Source organism: Patagioenas fasciata, chromosome Z, assembly GCF_037038585.1.
Source record: "Patagioenas fasciata isolate bPatFas1 chromosome Z, bPatFas1.hap1, whole genome shotgun sequence".
NCBI classification, from domain to species: Eukaryota; Metazoa; Chordata; class Aves; order Columbiformes; family Columbidae; genus Patagioenas; species Patagioenas fasciata.
Window position 1 is genome coordinate 75142615 of NC_092560.1, and position 20790 is coordinate 75163404.

A 20790-nucleotide genomic window follows, 5' to 3' on the forward strand; every position below is an offset into this window, starting at 1 on the left:
ACTACATCATTCCTTCAGGACTCTGGGATGCATGTTGTGAGGTCCCATACACTTAGGCATGTTCAAGTTCCCCAAGCAGTCATGAACCTGATTGAGAGCAGCCCTGCCAAGAAGGACTTGGGGTACTGGTGGATGAAAAACTGGATGTGATGGGCGATGTGTGCTTGCAGCCCAAAAGGACAATTGTATCTTGGGCTGCCTCAAAAGCAGCATGTCCAGCAGGTGGAAGGAGGGGATTCTGCCCCTCTGCTCTGCTCTGGTGAGACCCCACCTGGAGTCCTGTGTCCAGCTCTGGAGCACTCAGTACAGGACAGACATGGACCTGTTGGTGAGGGGCCAGAGGAGGGACAGAAATTATCAGAGGGCTGGAACAGCTCTGCTGTGAGGACAGGCTGAGAGAGTTGGGGTTGTTCAGCCTGGAGAAGAGAAGGCTCTGGGAAGACCTTACTGTGGCTGTTCAGTACTTAAAGGGGTTCTATAAGAAAGATGGGGACCGACTTTTCAGCAGGGCCTGTTGCAGTAATTCAAGTAGTGATAGTTTTAGGTTAAAGGAGGGTAGATTCAACCTAGACATGAGGAAGAAATGTTTTACACTGAGGGTGGTGAAACACTGGCACAGGTTGCCCAGAGAGGTGGTGGATGCCCCATCCCTGGAGACATTCCAGGCCAGGCTGAAAGGGGTTCTGAGCAACCTGATCTAGTTGAAGATGTCCCTGCTGATTGCCAGTGGTTGAACTACATGAGCTTTGAAGGTCCCTTCCAACCCTAACTATTCTATAATTCTATTGTTGTTTATGAACTGCGCTGATTCGTGACCAGGGTTTTGCAGGAAGATGTAGCTTGCACATTCACATGGTGAAGTCAAGCAGAGACTACATCAGGGTGACCCTCACCTTGTTACTGCCTGATAAGAACTGTGATAAAAAGGACTTCTGAAGTGCATTGATGATCTTAGTTACCTGGTAGTGCCTGCCATGGGCAAGGAGTCAGATGCTTGGGAAGAAGCTGGTGAAAACCCTGGGGACCTGGAGCTGCAGTGCTGTGGCAGGTTGTGTTGCCATCACATGCTGGGAGTGGGAATGACCATGAAGGGGTGAGAAGGTGGCACAGACATGACAGTGAGCAAGGAAAGGGCTGTCAGTGAGTCTCTCTCTGCAGCTGGAGGTTGGTGGCACTGGCCATGGCAGCAGACCGGACCACCAGAGGTGGCACAGGGCAGGAGTTGGTGAATTTGTGCTCCAGCTTCCTCAGCCACTCAGCAGCCCTTACTGGATGTGCTTGCCCTGCATTCCAGCTGAAATACACAGCTGGTAGAAATACAAGCCCTGAAATAGTCTCTGAGGCTTTGCAGCAGGGCTGCAGCCCCTTGTGGTGTCCTTCCTCTTTATGGTGTTCTTCAGCAAGGGCCAGTGCTCCCAAGCCTGGGATCAGGCTCTGCTTTCTGCTGTTGCATATCCTCCACTGGATTTGTGCACCCTGCAACACCTTTACTTGGCAGCACTGCACAGACCAGCATGGGTTGACCCTGTCCAGATACACACTCCCCAGCCTCCCTAAAAATCTGACCCTGAGCAAAACATGGCTGAAGTCATGCTTTATTTCTTTCTGCAATGATGGTGCTTGAGGGCGGATGCTCCGGCAGTCTTTTACCTCTCAAGGACAGAGCTGGAGTTTGCCCAGCCACATTCCTTGTGCCCTTCTATGCTCAGAAAGGCTATTTCAGCCTCTCCTCCCTTGCCTGTGCTTCATCTCTTCATGCAATAGGACTGGTAGGACTACTGGTTCCCCCTAGGAACCAGCCTTCTTATTTACTTTGCTTAGATATGAAGCTGACCCATGGAGAGTTACCGATACCCAAACACACTTGCCCTGGCCAAAGTGCCCTGGGGCTGCAAGTGCACAGTCAGGACCACGCATTGCAGCAGGACACAGCCCAGGAGGTAGCTGGGAGGTGGTTGTGCTCTGCTTTGAATGGGAGGTTTGTGGGGTGGGGAGAAGCAATGGCTCTTCTGCCTCCAACAGCAGCAGCAACTCGGGTGGGACCTCTCCCTGCCCCTTGGTGCTGCTGGGTCTTTCAAGAAATAATCAAAGGGCTGTGAAAGCCAGCCATCTCAGTAGGAGTAGGTTCCTAATTTGCAGCATATTTGGAAAGATAGGGAAATTTCATATATTAAAAAGAACTAAACCAATCACATCCCCTGTCCCTCTGTTCACCAATTCCAGCACAACCATGGTCAGCTCCTACATTAACAGTACATGGCATCTACAAAAGCCCTTCATTACCCCATCTAAAACCTCAAAAGCCATGAGGAAGTGTGGCTCAAGCAGTTGCCAGGAAGCCCTCTCGCTCTCTCACTCTTCACACTTCCCCTTGCTCCACACCAGAAAAATCCAGCCCTGAGCATAACCCAGGCTCTTGCACAGAAGATGAGTGGTGTTGCAAGGTGGTGCCACCTTCCCCAGCAGGTCTAGCAGCTATGTGCTCTGGTCACACAAAGCAAACCCAAAGCCACAAAGCTTTAGCTTATTTGCAATAAGACAGGACACAGGTGTCCCTGGGCTTCTCGGTTTGGTAGGTCCCACTGTCTCCTCCATGTAATCTGCTGCAGAATGAAGCTGGTAGACCTGACACAGTTGGGAGGATGCGGAGGGTGTATTTAGGCAGGGTGTATTTCAGCAGGGTGTAGGCAGGGAGCTGCATTCTGCTGTGATGCCAAGGTCCAGGCATGCTGCCACGCACATGTCCCATTTTGCCACAAATCTTGCAGTGTACTGGCATTTAGATCTCGTTTTGCAACAATCTTCTCACCCTGGGGGACACCCTCCCCTGTTACGAGAACATGCTCTCCTGTCGACCCCGCAGACTTTATGGCAGATTTGAAGCTCTTTAGGTGTTTGCAAAAAGGACTGCTGACTGCTTCTATTGGCTGTTCTTTGCTCTCTTTTTAATTCGTCTTATTGAGCTTTTACGTTGTATCTGCCTGATACTATTTTTTGTCATCTATAAATGACTTCACCTCTTTGAAGGCCCTCTCTGTGTCAAATAACCTCCGGCCCTGGTGGTTAGTGCTGCTGGTTCCTCTCTACCTTTAGACACCAGGATCCCTGAAAGGCTACTTTAAATCTTTGCAAGGTTGCTGGACACTGTGACCATGCTGCTTCTTTTAGATTAATTTTATCCACATTTCCTCATTTCTTGTATTTCCCCTTTCTGAAGCTGAACCAAGATGCCACTGGACTTTTCAACCTTTGGTGATCGTGCAGAGTCATGGAAATGAAGCATGTTGTTGCTGTCACCAGCAGGCAGCCCATACCTGGTAACGTGCTCGGCCCAGTCTAGCACAGAGCACAGTTCCCCATCTTCTATTCCCCTGCATGATGCTCTCTAGGAGCAGCACCTGACTTGCCAGTTCCCACCTAAATCTCCCCTGTCCAGTCACCCATGGACCACACACAGCTGCTGTGTACAGAGACTGGTTCTTGGGCCATGAGCATCACAGTAAGGGGAAACAGGAGCTCTGGGGCATGAAAGCCACTCACAAGTAATGCTGCCACTGAAGTTCATTCAGAGGAAACATCATGGGTTTTGTTGTACATATGGGGGCACTGAGGCGGAGAGGAAGCCAGCGAAGGGGCCAAGGAAGGAAGTCTGCATGGCAAACACCAGTTTCAGTGCTCACTCCCAGGATGGTGCAACTGCAGCTCTGTCCTTCCTCCCGCTGGAAGGGAACCAGGCTGTGCCCCAGCCTCTGGTCCTGCCTCAGCACTCCTGAGCTACTGCCATAAGCAGGGTCACACCGACTAAGGACCTGTGAAAGCACTCCGGTGACCCCAAGCTGTGACAGCCACCATGCAGGGAGCTGGCCTGTCCCCAGGCTATGCTGCAGCTAGGCTAGTCTGAAAGCTGGATGTTACAGAATCACAAAACGGCTGGGTTTGGAAGGGACCTCTGGAGATCATTCAGTCCAACCCACCTGCTAAAGCAGGTTCACCAGAGCAGATCACACAGGAATGTGTTCAGGTGGGTTTGAATGTCCCCAGAGAAGGAGACTCCACAACCTCTCTGGGCAGCCTGTTCCAGTGCCCTGGCACCCTCAAAGCAAAGAAGTTTCTCCTCGTATTCAGATGGAACCTCCTGTGCTTCAGCTTATGCCTGTTGCCCCTCATACTACTGTTGGGCACCACTGAAGAGTCTGGTCCCATCCTCTTGACACCCACCCTTGAGATATTTATCAGCATTGACAAGATCCCCTCTCAGCTTCTCTTCTCCAGGCTGAACAGACCCAGATCTCTCAGTCTTCCCTCGTAAGAAGGGTGCCCTAATAATCTTTGTAGCCCTCCACTGGAGTTTCTCCAGTAGTTCCTTGTCCTTCTTAAACTGTGGAGCCAAGAACTGGACACAGAACTCCAGATGGAGCCTCCCCAGGGCAGAGTAGAGCCCCCCTGCTCCACCTTCCTCGGCCGGCTGGTGTGCATTAGATGTTCAGCTGTTTTGGGCATGCACAAAGCTCTCAGGGGTTAGTATGAGCTCATATATGGTTTGATGTCCCCAAAGCAGTGGTTGCAGAGGTGTCAGAACGATCTGCCTGGGACCACACTCAGCCTGGGACCCCCTGCCCTGTATGGTACAGCTGCTGAGGGTTTCGGGGATGTGTCACTGACTGCTGGATGCTGGCAGGGTGAGCACTGGCTTTGGCAGCCAGGAGAGGCACAGGAAGGAAAGGGACTTCCCCTCATCCTTCCCCAGTATGTGCCTGAAAATGTGCCATGCTAATGTGGTACCTTCTTTGTTCTCCATCAGATGCCACACAGTTGTGGTGACATGACATTCACACTTCTCTGCAAGGCCTGATACTGGCTGCTACCAGCACTGTGCGATGAGACACTCTCTGCCTTCCTGTGAGCCTTGCTGGCTGGCATGGCTTGTGGGTCTGTCCTTAGAAACTGTTCATAACATTGTGGCTCAGCCATGAGGTTACTCCTCTGAAGACAGCTCTCTCTCTTGCTGTGGCTGCAGACCTCCAGGGCCTTGTGCTCACCCTGGGGCTGCCTGTTCTGACTGCATGTGCATCCTTGTCCCACCTCCCCATGCCTGTCCTGATTCCATGTGCATTGCTTCAGCCCTGGCAGGTATCCAGGGGCCATGGTCACAACCCTCACCCTGGAGATGAGCCAGACACTGATAACCTAGGCAGAGAAGGTCCAAGGGGACCTGCCAGGACCCCTGGCACCAGCAGGTCTCTGTCTTTCAGCTGGGGCATGTCTCCGGAGGTGTTGAAGACATGTGGATGAGGTTCTTAGGGACATGGTTTAGAGGTGAACTTCACAGTGCTAGGTTGGACTTGATGATCTTAAATGTCTTTTCCAACCAAAATGATTCAATGATTCTATGTCCCTCAGTGATCCTATGTCCCTATGCACTCATGTCATGTCTGGACTCCCACTGCACCTTTAATTTGCCCCGAAGCCATGCTGCCACCCCATGCCTTTACCTTCCCCACCACTTGGTCCCATAGTTCCCTGCCACCACCCCAGAGCAGATCTCTCTTCCATGAAGCGGGGCTCCTCTTTGCTACCCGTATACCATATGCTCTGTTTCCAGGGTTCATCCCCAGAGCCCAGCACTTCTTTGCCAAGATCTCCACCAAGATGTGCAAGGATGCCAGCAGCAACTTTGCCAAGCAGGGGCTGAAGTTGCCTGCAAAAAACAGGAGTGAAGGACACTGCTGCTGCTCCAGGACCCTGCACAGGGGACATGAGATGGGCAGGATTGACTGTGAATCTTGCTGCTGGTCCAGAGCTGTCCCTGGGCTCACTCTGCACCTCAAGACATTTGAAGTTGGCACTGGTGATGGGCTGTTAACTCCTCTGTCCTGTGCCTGTGGAGGGCAGGGGGATGTGGGGCCAGTGCTGGCAGACAGCCTGCACTAGGAGGTTGGGAAGGGACTTTATTTAGTGCAGTGACAAAGCCAGGGACCTGCACTGTTCACTAGTGAAGGGTTGCTGCATTTGAGTTCAGGAAAGCACCCAGGAGGGGTGATGGATACAGCATGACCATCTAACCTGTTCCCGTCTCCTCTGGAGGTGCTCACAAGGCTGTGGACCAGCACTAATCCCTCTCTTCATCACCACCAGCACCCCATAGTACCCACCTTTCTGCTGTGTCCCAGCCAAATGGGTACCAAGGGACGCTGAGGTCCCTGTGCCAGGGGCTGGCTGAGCTGGCCTCCCCACAACAGGATCGACGCCAGGACACAGCAGCACCCGGCAGCTCCTCTCCCTGCTCCACCTGCCTCCAGTGCTACTCATGGCTCTGTGTCCCCATCAGGATCCCACAGGTGACCCTCTGGGACCAGGCCACGAACAAGGCCACCCAACCACAGCAGCACCACTGGCAGCCACTCCCCCATACACATTGCTGTGTGCCTTCCAGCCATGCAGGCTTCATGGTTTCATGCCCTGTGCCCAGCTCCTGATCAGGACAGGCTATCTGGGAACCACCAACCAGACCCAGCTTGAGTTTAGCCAGATGACACTGAAGAAGACTTCAGCAGCTGCAAACCCTGTAGCAACAACCCCAAATCCAGACTTTGACACCATAACCAGCCCACTACATCCCCCCTGCATCCTGGGCTGTGCTGGCAGTGAACACACAGTGAGCCGTTCTGTGTCAGTCCTGGCAGCACAGGCTGCTGGAAATCCCCTCTGCCACCGTGGGGCTGACTCAGCACCCCATGGGGTTATTTGCCAGCACACAGTCTGCTTCCCCATTTGGGCCAACCCATGAACCTGGGCAGAACAGCCTGGCTCCATGCAGTTTGTAAACAGCCTGACCACCACACCCTCTGAGAGACTGATTAAAGTCCTGGCTGCTCCACGTCTCTCCATGCCAGGACTGGAGTTAGCACTCCACTTATGGATGTTTTTTCAACTGTTTTGACTCACTCCACCACCACAGATCATTTGTCCACATGGTTGCAACTCCAGCATGGTGTCCTTGCAGCAAAAGCTGGAGTCTTAAGCAGAGTTCTTCCCTCCTCCTGGGAGCTTCTGAGGTGTAAAGGGAAGGGATGGGCTCTTGAGACTCATTCCTGCTGGACTTGGAGGTCCAATTGTTGTCTAAGTTTTAAAGCCCTGAAGACTGTCCTTGTGGGTGACCACAAGGACAGTCACTGAGCCTTGTGGCAAGGCTGTTCCAGACTCTGGGTCCCAGGTCGGGTGCCACAGCCCCACAACCCATCCTTCACCGCCTCCTTCCTGGGATCACAGTCATAGTATCACAGTATGTTTGGGATTGGAAGGGACTTCAGAAGATCATCTAGTCCAATCCCCCTGCCAGAGAGGAACACCTAGATGAGGTCACACAGGAACATGTCCAGGTGGGTTTTGAATGTCTGGGATGCTCAGGACTATCTGCTGCTGCCTGTGGGTTATCATTTCCAGTTTGGTTGCACCTATGGACACTTTACTGACAATACCTGGAGCACTCTAGGGAAGCAGATGCCAAACAGAAATGGTGTGAACTTCTGTTTGAATTCGGCTTGGTCCACCTCCAGCATGCACAAGGAACCTCAAACAACACTGCCTCTTCAAGACATACCATCATCTGATGATGTGATGTAGTTCCCCAAGCCTGAACTGACAGATCTGGTATCTGGGGACAATGTATCTCCTTCTGAAGGTCTGCTGTTGGCTGTGGTGGAGGCTGGATGAAGCCTGCAGTGCTGTGTCCCAGCACAGGTAACCCTCAGACCCTTCTCAGGGATGGGATGAAATCACAAGGCTGCACAGCAGGGAGCTCAATCAGCACCTTTTTTATTAATATGCATCATAAATAAAGAAATAAATAAAGGCGAGACACCTTGTTCTAACAGGGAAATACAAATCAAATATGGTGCAATATCAGCTAAGCGATGTACAAGCAGGAGGTAACCTTGCAAGACCAGGGCCCCTCACCATGGAAAAGCCAGCCCAGGCACGATGCTGTGAGCAGCGTCAACCTGGCCAAGGTACCAAATACTGGCATGGCCTTTCATTAACACTGTTCTCCACCTGACAGGCAGGTGATGATCCCCAACCGAGCGGGCGGCATGAACATGGCAAGGGGTCGCCTGGCATTGCCTCTCCCGAGGACCCCAAGACCCCCAACATCCCCTTGTGCTCGTGCACGACACTTGTCCCCCCCTCCCCACCCCATGGCACTGCTCAGCAAGACCAGAAACCCTATGCCAAGGGGAGCACCACCCCTCCCTCCCTGGCTCCCTCTGGGAGCACCCCCTGATCTACATGCCAGGAGCACTGCCCCCAACTCCAAAGAGCATCCCTAGCCCAGACAGGGACCCTGCCCTCACCCCCTCCCCTCCAACCCCCCTCCACTGAGCATCCCAGGACTTCCCAGGCACTGGCTCTCTGCTCTGCATGGAGGGCACAGGGCCACCCCAAAAAACACCCACCTCTGCAAAGGGTGGCACCACCTGTCCCGGATCTATGTAACACTGAACATCCATGCGCCTTCATCACAACCCCACGCACCCCTTTGCTCCACACACACACACTTGCCCCATTCCCCCTCCCCTGGCTATGGTCAGACACAGTCCCCAGCCCTGCAGCCTGGCAGTGTTGGGCCCCTTCTCTCTAAAACCCACCAGGTACCACTGTAACACATCAGAACAGGGCTTCTCCAGCATGGGGGAACCTACCTCGTGGCCCGACATCAAGCCACAATACAACCCATCAGCCCAGACTTGCAGAGACCTTCCCAACGAATGGCTGTCCCACCCCTGCAGCTGATGGCGCCAGGGATGCTGAAAGATGCAGACTTCGCTGCCACCCAACAGGAGGGAATAGCCAGCACAAAACTGAGCCAGGCAGCAGGGCAGCACTGCCCTGGCCGGGACTGCTTGGGTTCCTGCTATGTACGAGTCCATGGGCTATGGGGTGGTGTGGGGTGGAGGGGTCTCAGGTGGTCCCCGGTGTGGCTGCATGCATGGTGATGCCTGGCAATACAAGGTGCAGCTCACAGAAGACCTCAGGGGCCAAGTTGGCCTTTGGCAGCTGCACAAGGAGGAGCAAGAAGGAACCATCTATGGTTACTGTATTCTGTAATGGCAAGAAAGGTAAGAAACTAGCAAGAAGCTGTGTCTGTTTCTCTGGCAGGGTGGGCTTCCCCAAAGGAGCCTCAGCAGCCCACGGTACTGTGCTTGGCCTCCCAGCCACGTCAATAGTCCTCATCCTCTGGGTGGGTGACATACATGATGGGCACCAACCCCTTCTCACAGCCGAGGCTGCATTGCAACCAGTCACCATCCACCTTGGAGATGACCTGCAGGATGTCCCCCTTGTTGAAGCTCAGCTGTCCTGCCTCGGTGGCAATGTGATGGCAAAGAGCTTTCACCTCACTGCAGACAGAAGGAGAAAGGGTTAGTTCACCACAGGAGACTCACCCTGCTGAAGTCCAGGGACCACCATGGGCACAAAGAAGTGAGGAAAGCATGCCCCACTTCCCTACCCAGCCAGGCTCCCAGCTGCCCCTTGCCTGCAGACTGCAGGGCTGGGGTGGATGGATGCACAAGCTCCATCACTGCCCCAAAACATCCCCTGTCCCACAAGTACATAGCAGACCAGGCAGAGCTGTGCCAACCACAACCCACCACGTCCCAGGACCCACAGGATGGCCACGTAGTACCACTAACCACGGAGGGTGAGGAGACAGCCCTCGCGCCGGCTGTGCCACGGGGGGCACCTCAGGTGACTCTGGCTTGGGGGGCCCTGGCTCAGGAGCTGCTTCTCGCCACATGCTTGCCCCGACTGTCTGGGCCACCAGCTGGAACACAGACTTGTCCAAACTCAGCCAGCCAGAGGGCAACCTGCAAGAATGAGACAGAAGCAGGTATTGTCAGGGAAGCAGCTGCTCTCATGGCAAGGCCATGCCTTAGAGGTCTGGCTCTGTGCATACAGTACACTGTGGTCCCCAGGCTGTCTCCTGATGGGGGTGGCTCAGCATCCTCGAGACAGACCATGGCCTAGGCTGGGAAGGACGTTTCCAGGTGCTATAGAACTAAGAAGAGTGCAGGTTGAGAGGCAAGACAGGGAGGTCTCAGGTACATGGGGCAACTTAATGGCTCCTCCTCACCTGCCGTGTGCAACAGGGATGGTTCTGTGTTCTGTTCTCTTTTACCATGCATTTTTGGGAGGGATGAGATGATGATGGGGGTGGTACAGCAGGATCCCATGGCCCAGAGAGGAGGCTTAGGAGCCAAAGCAGGTGTATACCTCAAGCAGGAGAGGAAAACCGCTGAGGTAGATTTGAACAAGGGCAGCAGCCAAAGAGGGTAATGGTGGTATGGTGGAAATTAAGGCAGGCAGGCAGGGCTGGGCAGGAGTGACAGACCTCTCTGTTCACACACTGTCTCTCATGTGCCACCATGGTGGAGCCCACAGGTCGGTGGTTGGCCCGACTTCCACCAGCACTGCTGCAATTCGAGGTTAACCAGCCCTCTCCAGCCCCAAATCATCCCTGTCCCTACCTGTTAGGCTGCCTGGGCTCTTTTTGCACCTTCCTGGACCCAAACAAGTGGCCCCACTTGATGGGTTGGCTGCCCTCTGATGTACTGGTGCTGCTCTCCTCTTGAGGGGCTGCGGCTGCTGCTGCTCCCACTCTTTGCTGAATCCCCGTCTCCTTCTCCTTGCTGCATTTCAGCTCTGTGAGCACCGAGTCTGGGGGGCTGCCCATCCAGAAGGGCCAGCTCCGTTCCTTCACCTCTTCGCTGACCAGTACCTGCTGGGGCTTTTCCAAGGGCTCTTCCACAGGCTGAGGACTTGGCTTGCTGGCAGCCTTGGGCCTCTCCTCCAAGGTACCCTCAGCAATGGGACAAGCCTCTGCACCCTCCACCACCCCTTCGCGGGGAGGTGGTGCCTTATGGGTCTCCGCTGCCCTGGGGACAGCATTCAGAGCCTTCTTCTTCTTCTCATAGCGGATGAACTTCGAGCCTTCAGCGGAACCCTCAATGTAAATCTGAGAGCTCTGCATGAGCTGGTACCACCAGCCCGCCTGCTTGTCCTTCTTCTCTTCCCACGTACTCTCTTGTACCTTCCTCCACTCTTCCTCCCTGTCACCGTCTCCGCAGGAGGCCCCCACCCCCTTGACCCTCTCACTCGCAGCTTGCTGAGGGCTGTGGCCAGGTGAGATGTCACCATCTCTGGCAGCCACTTTGCATGGTTCAGGGGTGACACTGCAGCCATCGGGATCCTCACTGCTGCCCCGCGTTCGCATCAGCTGCAGGGTGGAGTGTGCGGAAAGCAGCAGGTCCTGCTTCACGCGCAGCAGCTCCTTTTGCTGCTGCTGCTCTTTGCCCATCTGCATCAGGTGGTGCTCGAAAAGGAGGTCTAGGTTGAAGGGCAGCAGGGAGAGAGGCTGGAGCAGGAGCAGCAGCTCCTCGAAAAGAGGCTGGCACACGCTGTGAGACAGGCACAAGAAGCCCACCGGCTGGTAGTGTGCCAGGATGATATCTGTAGGGCGAGAGACATTAATTAGAGGAGACACCCTTTGCCACCCACCAAGAAGCTGGTGAAGCTATGGGGAAGGGAGTTGGGCATTAGCTTTTGGTCACAGCTGTGGCTGCAGTGTGAGGCTCAGGGAGCACCAGATGCTCTGAGAGCCCTGGGCAAACTGGCCCAGGTCCTGCTTCCAGTCGTGTCTGCAGCCAGGACGTGCCTGTTAGACTATCCACTGGGATGACCTCTGCCGCATAATACCATGACAGGAAGGTGTGAATAAAGAGCACCAAAGGGCTGGCACATGTTAAAATTCTCTTCCCCACCTCCTGGAGATAAAAAGGAGCTGCAGATCTGGTCATTACCAGTCCCCTGAAGAGAGAGGAATCAGGGACAGCTGAATACCATCTTTTGAGGGACCTGGATGGGCTGAACTGTGGATCCTAACAGAAAATGAACTAGCAATTCTACCTGCAGCATTTATCTTTCACTTCATTTGACCACCTCCACAGTGCTCCACCACCTAAACTTTGTTGTTGGGCCTCGTTCTCCCAGGGAGAGAGTTGGGAACAGGATTTGTGGCCATTAGGCCCCAGTGATATACTAAACTTACACCACAGACAGGACTTGCACCTTATATCCAACCCCTTTACCTAACCTTCATCATACTGACACCTCTATCTACTCCAGTTCTTAATGTTGGCTTGAAACAGACAGTCATCTTCTGCTCCAGAAAAACAGGGTGCTTTCTTCTGCCACACTGCTCAGTACAAAGGCAAGTCTATTCTCCTGCCTGCTCCATGGAGAAGTGTTGATTGCACATGCAGACCTGCAAAGTGTCTGCTGTCAGGTCCCAAACCTGATAGAAGATACTGGGATGGACTTCTTGCAGTGCCTGGGGCTCTGAGCTGGGCACAGGCTGAGCTAGCAGCCTTCTCAGAGGATACAGCAGTCAGGGGTGTCTGTCTCACTGAGCACTTAGCACTTAGTCATGCTGCTTCTAGGCATGAGGCAGCTTGGTCATGCTGCTGGGTGATCTGCATGCTCTAAAACCATTTCTGTTCGAAAAAACAGATAAATCTAGTAAAATGTGCCTTTTGTTTGGCAGGAGGTTTTCCATTCCATTTCGCATGCCTGAAGGGTTTCAGCTAAGTGTGCACAGCTCCAGCCACACAAAGCTCTCAGGCACTGGGCAGAGACAGCAAAAATTTGGGGAGGATTAGATCTGGTCTCCTGTGAATAGACTGAGGGATCTGCAGTGGAAGTCGAAGCCTTGGGTACTGTGAAAGCGTTGGATACTATCTGCAGCTGGGAAGGACATGGCTGTCCAGGCACAGGTGGAGGGATCTGCATGGAGCTATGACTTCCACCTTTCTCCTCTTTGCTGAGTGGCCTTCCAGCAGAACATGGACTTGGACTGTGTATAGGCTAGTCCTTCAGCTCAGAGCAGAAGGGAGCAGCTCAGACTGAGAGACCAACAAGAGACACACACGCGCCAGAGCTTATATCTGTGCTCTACACTATGCAGAATTTGGTCCATGCGGCACCCCATAGCCCTCAGGCTCTTACCTTCATGGTTGTAGAGGTGGTTGAACCAGAATTCCAAGGATCGGATACTGCAGGAAGGGAAAACAAGCAGAAGAAGAAATAAAAAGTGATAATTGACTCATCTCCTTCAAGAAAGGTGGCTGGGAAAGGGCATTTATACAGCATGAACCAGTGAACTTCAAGACCTAGTGAAAGGTCTCACTTCCAGCAGCATGCACAGATCACAGGTACCCAACCTGTCATGGAGTCACCCAGTTTGCTTTACATGAGGCATTGTGCAACCATAACCTCTAACAAACATGTTTCCAGAAGTTTCGTCACCATTTAGGTCCTATGTCTTTGGCAGAGCATAGCTTTGCTGAGGAGGGTTCACATGGAAGAGGCAAATCGCCTATGAAGATGAGACCACTTCTGCAGGCTTTGCCCAAGGTATGCTGACATCCTGTGCCAGCTGAGGAGACCTGAGACACCCTCAGTGGGGACAGCAGGGCAGAGCTCGCTCCTGCTTGTAGGGGTTCCTCAACATTTGGAAATCTTGGGAACTCTTTCCACTGCCAGAGCTCTTGTTGACCACTGGAGAGGAGCAGGGAAAGACCATCCTAGCAGCTCTCTGCCCTTCATCACTACCTACTTCTGTTTAACACTGAGTGTAGTGTGCACACTGCTTATCAAGCTTGGAAGGGTCAGCCTTGAGTGCTGGACCAGGGCAATTTCTCCTTCGGAGCCTTATGCATTGGGATGCACTGCAACTTCAGAAACCAGTGATTTAAGCAGGGATTTTTCATGAGTAATTTATTCATGCTATATCTATCCCTGCACGAACCCTGACAGACAGACTCTTATCACCTCACATTTTGGGGTTAAAGCAAGGTGACAATGTTCTTCAGTTGGCTACAGCCACCCCTTCTCAGTTCTGGACTGGTAGGGTAGGTTTTATCCTTCTGGAGTTCCCTGAGGCTCACAGCTTCTTCATTCTCTCATCTACAGCTGGGGAGCAGTTTCCCAGGTTTCTTAAGTCTTTTCATTGGCAACTGTGCCTGCCTGCAATCAAGGACCAGCATCTGCTACCAGCACTGGACAGTGACACACAGCCAGCCTAGGGAGTCTGCTTACTTGAGGAGGCCAAAGATGAATGCGTTGAACCTCATGGTGTGGTTGGTGAGCTCTGTGTACTGGCTGATTTTGCTATAGAGGCTGTGCAGCAACTTCGTAGAGGGGCCTATGGAGAGAAGCAAAATGCTGAGATTATTTGTGGCCAGCAAAGCCAAAATACCACCATGGGAAGAAGCATCAAGGCAAAGACAGATGTTGGCTGTGTGCCCATTCCTGTATGTGCATTACCCCTCTACCAACCATCAAGATGAGCTCACTCCATCCCAGCATGTGGTCTAGGATGTGGGTTGTGGTGTGTCCCAGACTGCCACTCCAAAACTTTGGGAGAGCTTCAATACCACAAGGACCTGCCTCCCACACTTAAGGGACAATCATGGCCCTTGGCTCAAAATGAGCAGGTAAACAGAATATTGTGGTGGGTTGTTCTAATTTGAGGTGTCTGCAATCAGATAGAAAACCCCAGAGCTGGTGATTTATCACCAACAGGCTGGGCAGCTGCCCAGCCCTGGATGTGAGCTCTTCACAATGCAGAAATCAGCATGGCCCTGCCATCTGCAACCTTAGAAAGGAGTTCTCCTGCACGGTAGCCACTTTCACAGTCTGGGATGCAGACTGGTACTAGCAGAAGATGCAGATGTTGTGGGGATGCTTGAACCAAGTGAGTTACGTGTGCAAATTTTATTACAGATCAGGCTATAGCACAACTTTGCTTTATACAGTAGCTATGCGGGGCTGAAGATGAAGGTCTAGAAACACCTTGAAAACTCAGAGCAAGGAAAAAGGGCATTCTTTGTTTTGTTTTGTTTCATTTTTCCTTTTTTTTTTTTTTTTTTTTTTTGCTAGGGCCTGTTATATGAGAATCTGGAAATTTTGGGGAAATGACAATAAATATTTGGGAGGAACAGAGCAGCAGCTCTACCGCCTTGCAAAGAGAAAGTCAAGGTGCATCCTGTTCCATGCAAGGAGCTGGTAATTATTCTGCATCCCCAGCCTTACAGCCAACTTTCCCCAGCCCCTCTCAGCCACAACATGGGAGCACCGCAGAGAGATGGGCATCACTGCAGACCCTCCATACCTAGCTGGGTGGATGCCTCCACCACACTCCAGGGGATGTTCCTCCTCTGGCCAATGATCATATCCAGGACGTAAGCCTTGAGCCCATCACTCAGGATGTCCCGGACAGCAGGGCATAGGTATTTCAGAATGAGATGCCCCACATTAGGGCTCACAGAGCTGTTTCCAAGTTTGGCCTAAAGGACAATAGGTGACAGGGAGAGTGTTGGTAAGTGCTCCACAAGATACACATGCATGCAAACAGTCCAGCCCCACTTGCCTACAACAGACACCTAGCAGGCAATATCCAGACAATGGTGCTGCTCCACAGCTTCTTGAACAGGCAGGCTCTTCCCCATCACCCCTGCTGCCTCATACACCAGCTCTGGGTTGCTCCTTGCAATGTCTGCCCCAGGCTGGGATGAGGCAACAGCTTGGGAAGAGGATATCCCAGTTAGAAGGGATGCCTGGTCCTCCCTAGGGGTACAACAAGGCTGTCCTGCTCGAGGAAGAGTAGGGGATTTTTCTGCTGCTCTAGATTTTCTTGTTACTATTTTTGAAGCAGGAAGCAGCAAGTGAAATAGGAACTCCCATCACCGAGAGGTTAAGGAACACTTAACTCGGTGACATGCAGAGCTGTAATTCCTAGGGATTACTATAAATAAACAGGGTAAGGGTAAAATGGGTGGACAGAGCTCAGGTTGAGGTGAGGAAGAGTATAAGAGCCCAGCATCAGCAGAGCAGGGATATATACTGCTGCAGCTGGTCTTTGAGCTGGTGAGGGGTCCATCCATAGGGATGAGCCCCAGGCCTTGCACACAGTGTTGGTGGCTCCAGGCAGTTGTGTTCAGGGCACAGATTTTACCAGCTGAGGTGGAATTACACTGGCTGGTTGGCATGGGTCCACAAAGGCCCTGAACTGAGATTGAACTTCTGGGTCAGGAATAATCCTGACAGATCTGTTGAGCGTGGGAGCATCAGGGACGGCTGCTGCCTCTTGACAGGTGAATGCTCAGCCCTTGGAACACTGACGCATAACAAAACCCCAGCATTTTCTGGTAAGTAAAGTAATGGGGGAATGTTGCAATTATTCCCCAAACCAACACTGCAAGAATAGGAAGTTCACAGTGAAGCCTTAAAAAGCTATGAGAATCTGAACAGCTCTGGTTAAGCCGCACAGCAATCTCTGCATCAGTAACAATTGTACTGAGAGACAAATTACCCTGGGGTCTGAGATAACATTGAATGGGCTTGGAATCTGTCCTAGTCAGGTTTCTCCTTAGGGATGGTACTCCAGGGCAGTTGTCATGTCCAACTAGTGTCACAATGCTGCTGTGGGACAGGTGGAGGAGGGAGACACAACTCCTCACTACATGGGAAAAAAGAGCTGGTGCACTGCAACAGTCCAGAAGTCCAGCTGGCTTGGTATCCTCTCTCATTTGTGCCATGAGTAAGTGTATAAGAAATAGTGAAACCAGAGTAAACATGTATATAATACTTTCCCTTAATTCTCTCCCAGACTACAACTACTTTTGATTCAGAAACTACCCAGGCTGGACATTATTCCTATGTGTTTAAGTAGACCTCAGTGCATTTTCCTTCTCTGTAATTTTTCAATCTTCCCTTAAATCCACATAAACTTTCAGCACCCCCACAATCAAGCAGGAAGAACTGCCACAGGTTTATTATCAGCTGCATAATGTACCGTCACCTTGTTTTGTTCTTCATTGAATACCCCGTATTTTTCGAACAGGAAGAGAATGGAGAGACAATCTTTCCCCATCTTCTCCATGTCACCCATAATGTTAAGAAATCAAACCGAAAGCAAGACTTACCTTCACCCCTGGATCTCTGCTGGTTCCAAAGTGAGCCACAATCAGGTCAACAGCAGTGTTGATTGCCTTCACCAGGCCTAGGGGGAAAGACCAAGTCAGAGAGTTGCCTGAAGGGCTTCTAGGACAGACTCCAACCCAATCCTTAATGAAGAAATCAGGCAGCAGCATTTCAAGCCCATGACAACACACACACCCTCTGTGCCAAAAAAACATGCAGAGCCCCTCCTAATTCCTCACCATACTATCCCTGTTGGATCCAACGCCCACCTACCAGCCCAATAGCAGGACAACCTTTAGAAGTGGCTGAAGGATAAGACACCCTGTCAATATTCCCAAGAGACATGGACTGTCATTACCCAGACCATCCCTTCAGGGAGCAGAGATGGGGTCTGAGGCAATGGAGTCTTTTGTTGATTTGATCCTATGGGGTGGCAGGGCAGAAGCCATGCCTTTGGCAAGCTATGTAATGGTTTCCAGTAACAAACCAGTGCTGGGTAACGTGACATCTGCATCCGTATGATGCAAGAAGAGAAGTGGCATAGAGGGGAAAGCTGCTATCTGGTAATCACCAACACATAGCTGGCAAAGACATGAAACATTTGTGCACATCCCTTGCCTCTTACATAATACCCAGTCCCTAAGCCTGCTTCTATCATGGTGTTGAGCACTGATAAGGATCGTGGCTGAAAACATTGTGACTAGTTCAGCCAGGAGAAGACCCATTCAGAGCAGGGGGAACTGCGATCTACGTATCAATGACGAGCTAATGAGCCACAGATCAGGCCGGCTGACCGACCAGAGATGGTGGATGTGCTGGAGGGCACATAGCCCCATCTCCTGATATGCCCAGTTTGGCAAACAAAGAGGAAAAGTTGAGACCCTTTATCATGGCCCAGGGCTTGTCGAAACTTGTTGATCTTTTGCAATCACCACTTCCCCCTGGATTTCTGCATGACACAAAGGGGCAAGACAGAGACCCCTCAACGTGTTCCAGGACTTGTCCAGACTTGTCCCTCTTTCACAATCACCACTTTCCCCCCTCCCAGACCCTCCTCTACTCTGGGAGCTATAAAAAGCTCACCAAAACCAGCACGGTTTGGGGAATACCAGTCTCATCTAAGGGCCTATCCAGTCACCATCAAGGGAATACCAGCTCGGCCTCACCAAGGGAACACCAAGGGCCTACCAGTCTCACCGAAGGGAATACCAGTTCAGCCTCACCAAGAGAATACCAGCACCCTGAGGACCCTGACTCTGAACCAGACATCAGAGGACGCTGTGCTCCTGATCCCAGCATCCTCGCTGTGGAACACCAAGGCCACACATCATTGTACAAGTCCTGTCATCCACACTGCGGGGCCGTAAGAGACTGGATGCCTCACTCTTTCTTCCTCTCTCTCTGCTCTTTCCTTGTCTCCTTTTTTCTATACCCCCATTTCTTTGTCTCTCCTTCCATATATATATTACTCTCTCTTTCCCTTATACCTTAGTCTTGCTTCCCTCTCTACCACTCTCTTTCTCCCTTTCCCTTTTTAAACACATAAGGATAACACCACCTTTAAGGTCTGCTGTTGAATGGTTGCCAATATACTGCTTGTAGTAGGACTTTCGCTGTTAATGTGTTGGTAAGTTCTGTTATACTTTTGCCAAGTCACCATTCGCTGTAACCAATATTCCAACAAGTACTTTTAGTAAAACTCACAATTGAATTGGACCCCAGAGGTGATTGTCTGTCATTCACTTCACATAACCACGCAGAATTAACCCAGAGTTAATTCATACCTGATCTCATCTGTTGAGTCAGGGCGCGTGTCGCGTCTAGTTAACTCATCCCTCATCCCATCTGTTGGGATGGGACACATGGATCTCATCACAGCTGTACCTTGTCCTGCTTTGGAATCCTTTCTCCCACCCTTTTACATAAACACTTTACCATGCAGGACCCAACAGACCTTTTACCTAAATTATAAAAGCTCAGCCTAGCACACGGGCCACCTCACATGGATTGACAGGTCCACCCACGTATACTGAGGCAAAGGTGGGAGCATGTCCTGCAGAGTAATACTCCTGTGCCTGCCTGCTCTCTCTGCACTTTCCTGTGGAGTCAAGATTCTTTCTAATCACATTTCCTGGGACAAACTGCTCCAACATACTCAGTGGCATATTTCATGGTGCAAGCACCTGCTGTTGAAACAGCCGTCAGTCCAGGGGGACATGTAGTTATCACGCTACAGTACAGAAAGGCAGGGAAATCAACCATTATGAAACGACAAATCATCTCATCATGAGATGAAAGAAATCATCAGAGATTAGATGAGACAGGAAGAAGCACTGTTCACCTTATGCTGTGCTACACCACATCCTCCTTCATGAGAGATTCACAGACTCACCCTTCTTCTGCAGCAAGTCGATGGAGATGGACTCTGTGTTGCCATCTGGGGAGAGGCAGAACTCAGCAGGGGGTTTCTCTGCTAGTGAGAAGTAGTCAGGGAAGAAGTCGGTGTAGGTAAGTTGTAGTTGCCTCATAGACTGTCCTGCAAGGCCAAGACAGGAGGGAGAAAGATCAGCCCCATGCCCTTATACTGAAGCCTCTCCCACATTGTTTGCTTCTCTCAGAAGCAACTTGCATGAGCAACAGTCTTCAGCCCAGCTTTTCCAAGATTGGGACAGCAGGGCTACAGGTCCATGACTCTACCAGCAATGGTTTGCAATGTGAGCCTGTGCAGTTCAAGCCCACAGCCCACCCAACATCCAGCCCCAGCTTGACTGGGGGTTCACAGGCACTAGAAGATGCTGTGGCAGGCTCACTCTCGTGGGCTGGTACTAATGGAAACCTTGCTGCACCGGGATCTCAGAGCTGCTGTGTGGATAGCTCCTGCAAGTGGGGTCAAAAGTAAAGCAAAGAGAGAGTCACTACTTGTCACACACAGGCATCCACAGGCAACAGACTACATGTCTTCTGCCTGTCCCCTGGGATGGCCTCTGTTTTCAAGGGGTGACTTCTGCAGGAGCACTTTCATGTGCTCTATTTCCATCTCTTTGATTCCCCAGCTTTCTGCTAGGCATCTTCGCTTGAAGGTAGATGGAGAAACTGTTTTGGTTGGCAGAGTGAGGTGTAGAGCTTTGGATAATTCCCTCCTGGACTTGGGACTGTCCTGAACAACCCTCTCCCTTCCACAGATACACCCCACTGCTCTTCCCAGAGGACTCTCACAGGTTCAGCCAAAAGAAGCCTGGCCCTCTCAGACCTTCCTGCATGGGTTTTGGAGGACAGGGAAGACCTTAAGGGAAAAGTATTGAGAAGGCAGAGCCCTATGGAGCCCTACAGTGTTGACAGCTGGTCCATGAAAGCTACCGCTCAGCACCTGGCATGCTGCCAGGGTTGGGGCAGATGGGCAGACCCCATGTGGCACCAACACAACATCTCCAAGGGCTACAACTCCTGAACGGGACATGAAATACAAGCTGGCACTTCTGAGGTCTGAGCCAGCTCTTGGGCCATTCACTTTCCTCTTCCCGGACCCAACTGTTCTCAGCTTGTGGAGAAGAAAGGAGGCTCCACACAGAGTATACCCATCAGTGAGGCAATTTTCACCTTCCTCTTTTACACCTTGGTCCCACTATGATCAAATTCATCATCCCTCCTGCCAGCAGCAGACAGAGCAGTGATGAGGCCAGGCTGAACCTGAGCCCCAAGGCATCGCAAAATCACAGAATGGTGTGTGTTGGAAGGGACCTCTGGAGGTTA

At 51.8% G+C, this 20790-nt stretch overlaps 1 protein-coding gene across 9 annotated transcripts in view; it reads right to left on the reverse strand.

Moving 5' to 3' along the window:
- Positions 1-7799: 7799 nt before the first annotated feature.
- RUSC2 (RUN and SH3 domain containing 2) overlaps positions 7800-20790 on the reverse strand; it is a 66843-nt gene continuing 53852 nt past the window's right edge. For all 9 annotated transcript variants that reach the window (XM_071802451.1, XM_065861499.2, XM_065861492.2 and 6 more), the window contains 8 exons: positions 19433-19576; positions 17043-17119; positions 15230-15404; positions 14155-14260; positions 13063-13109; positions 10527-11508; positions 9693-9866; positions 7800-9398 (listed from right to left, as the gene is read on the reverse strand). In XM_071802451.1, the coding sequence (XP_071658552.1) occupies positions 9218-9398; positions 9693-9866; positions 10527-11508; positions 13063-13109; positions 14155-14260; positions 15230-15404; positions 17043-17119; positions 19433-19576 (1886 nt within the window). In that variant the 3' untranslated portion in view covers positions 7800-9217. The remainder of the gene's footprint in view (positions 9399-9692; positions 9867-10526; positions 11509-13062; positions 13110-14154; positions 14261-15229; positions 15405-17042; positions 17120-19432; positions 19577-20790) is intronic.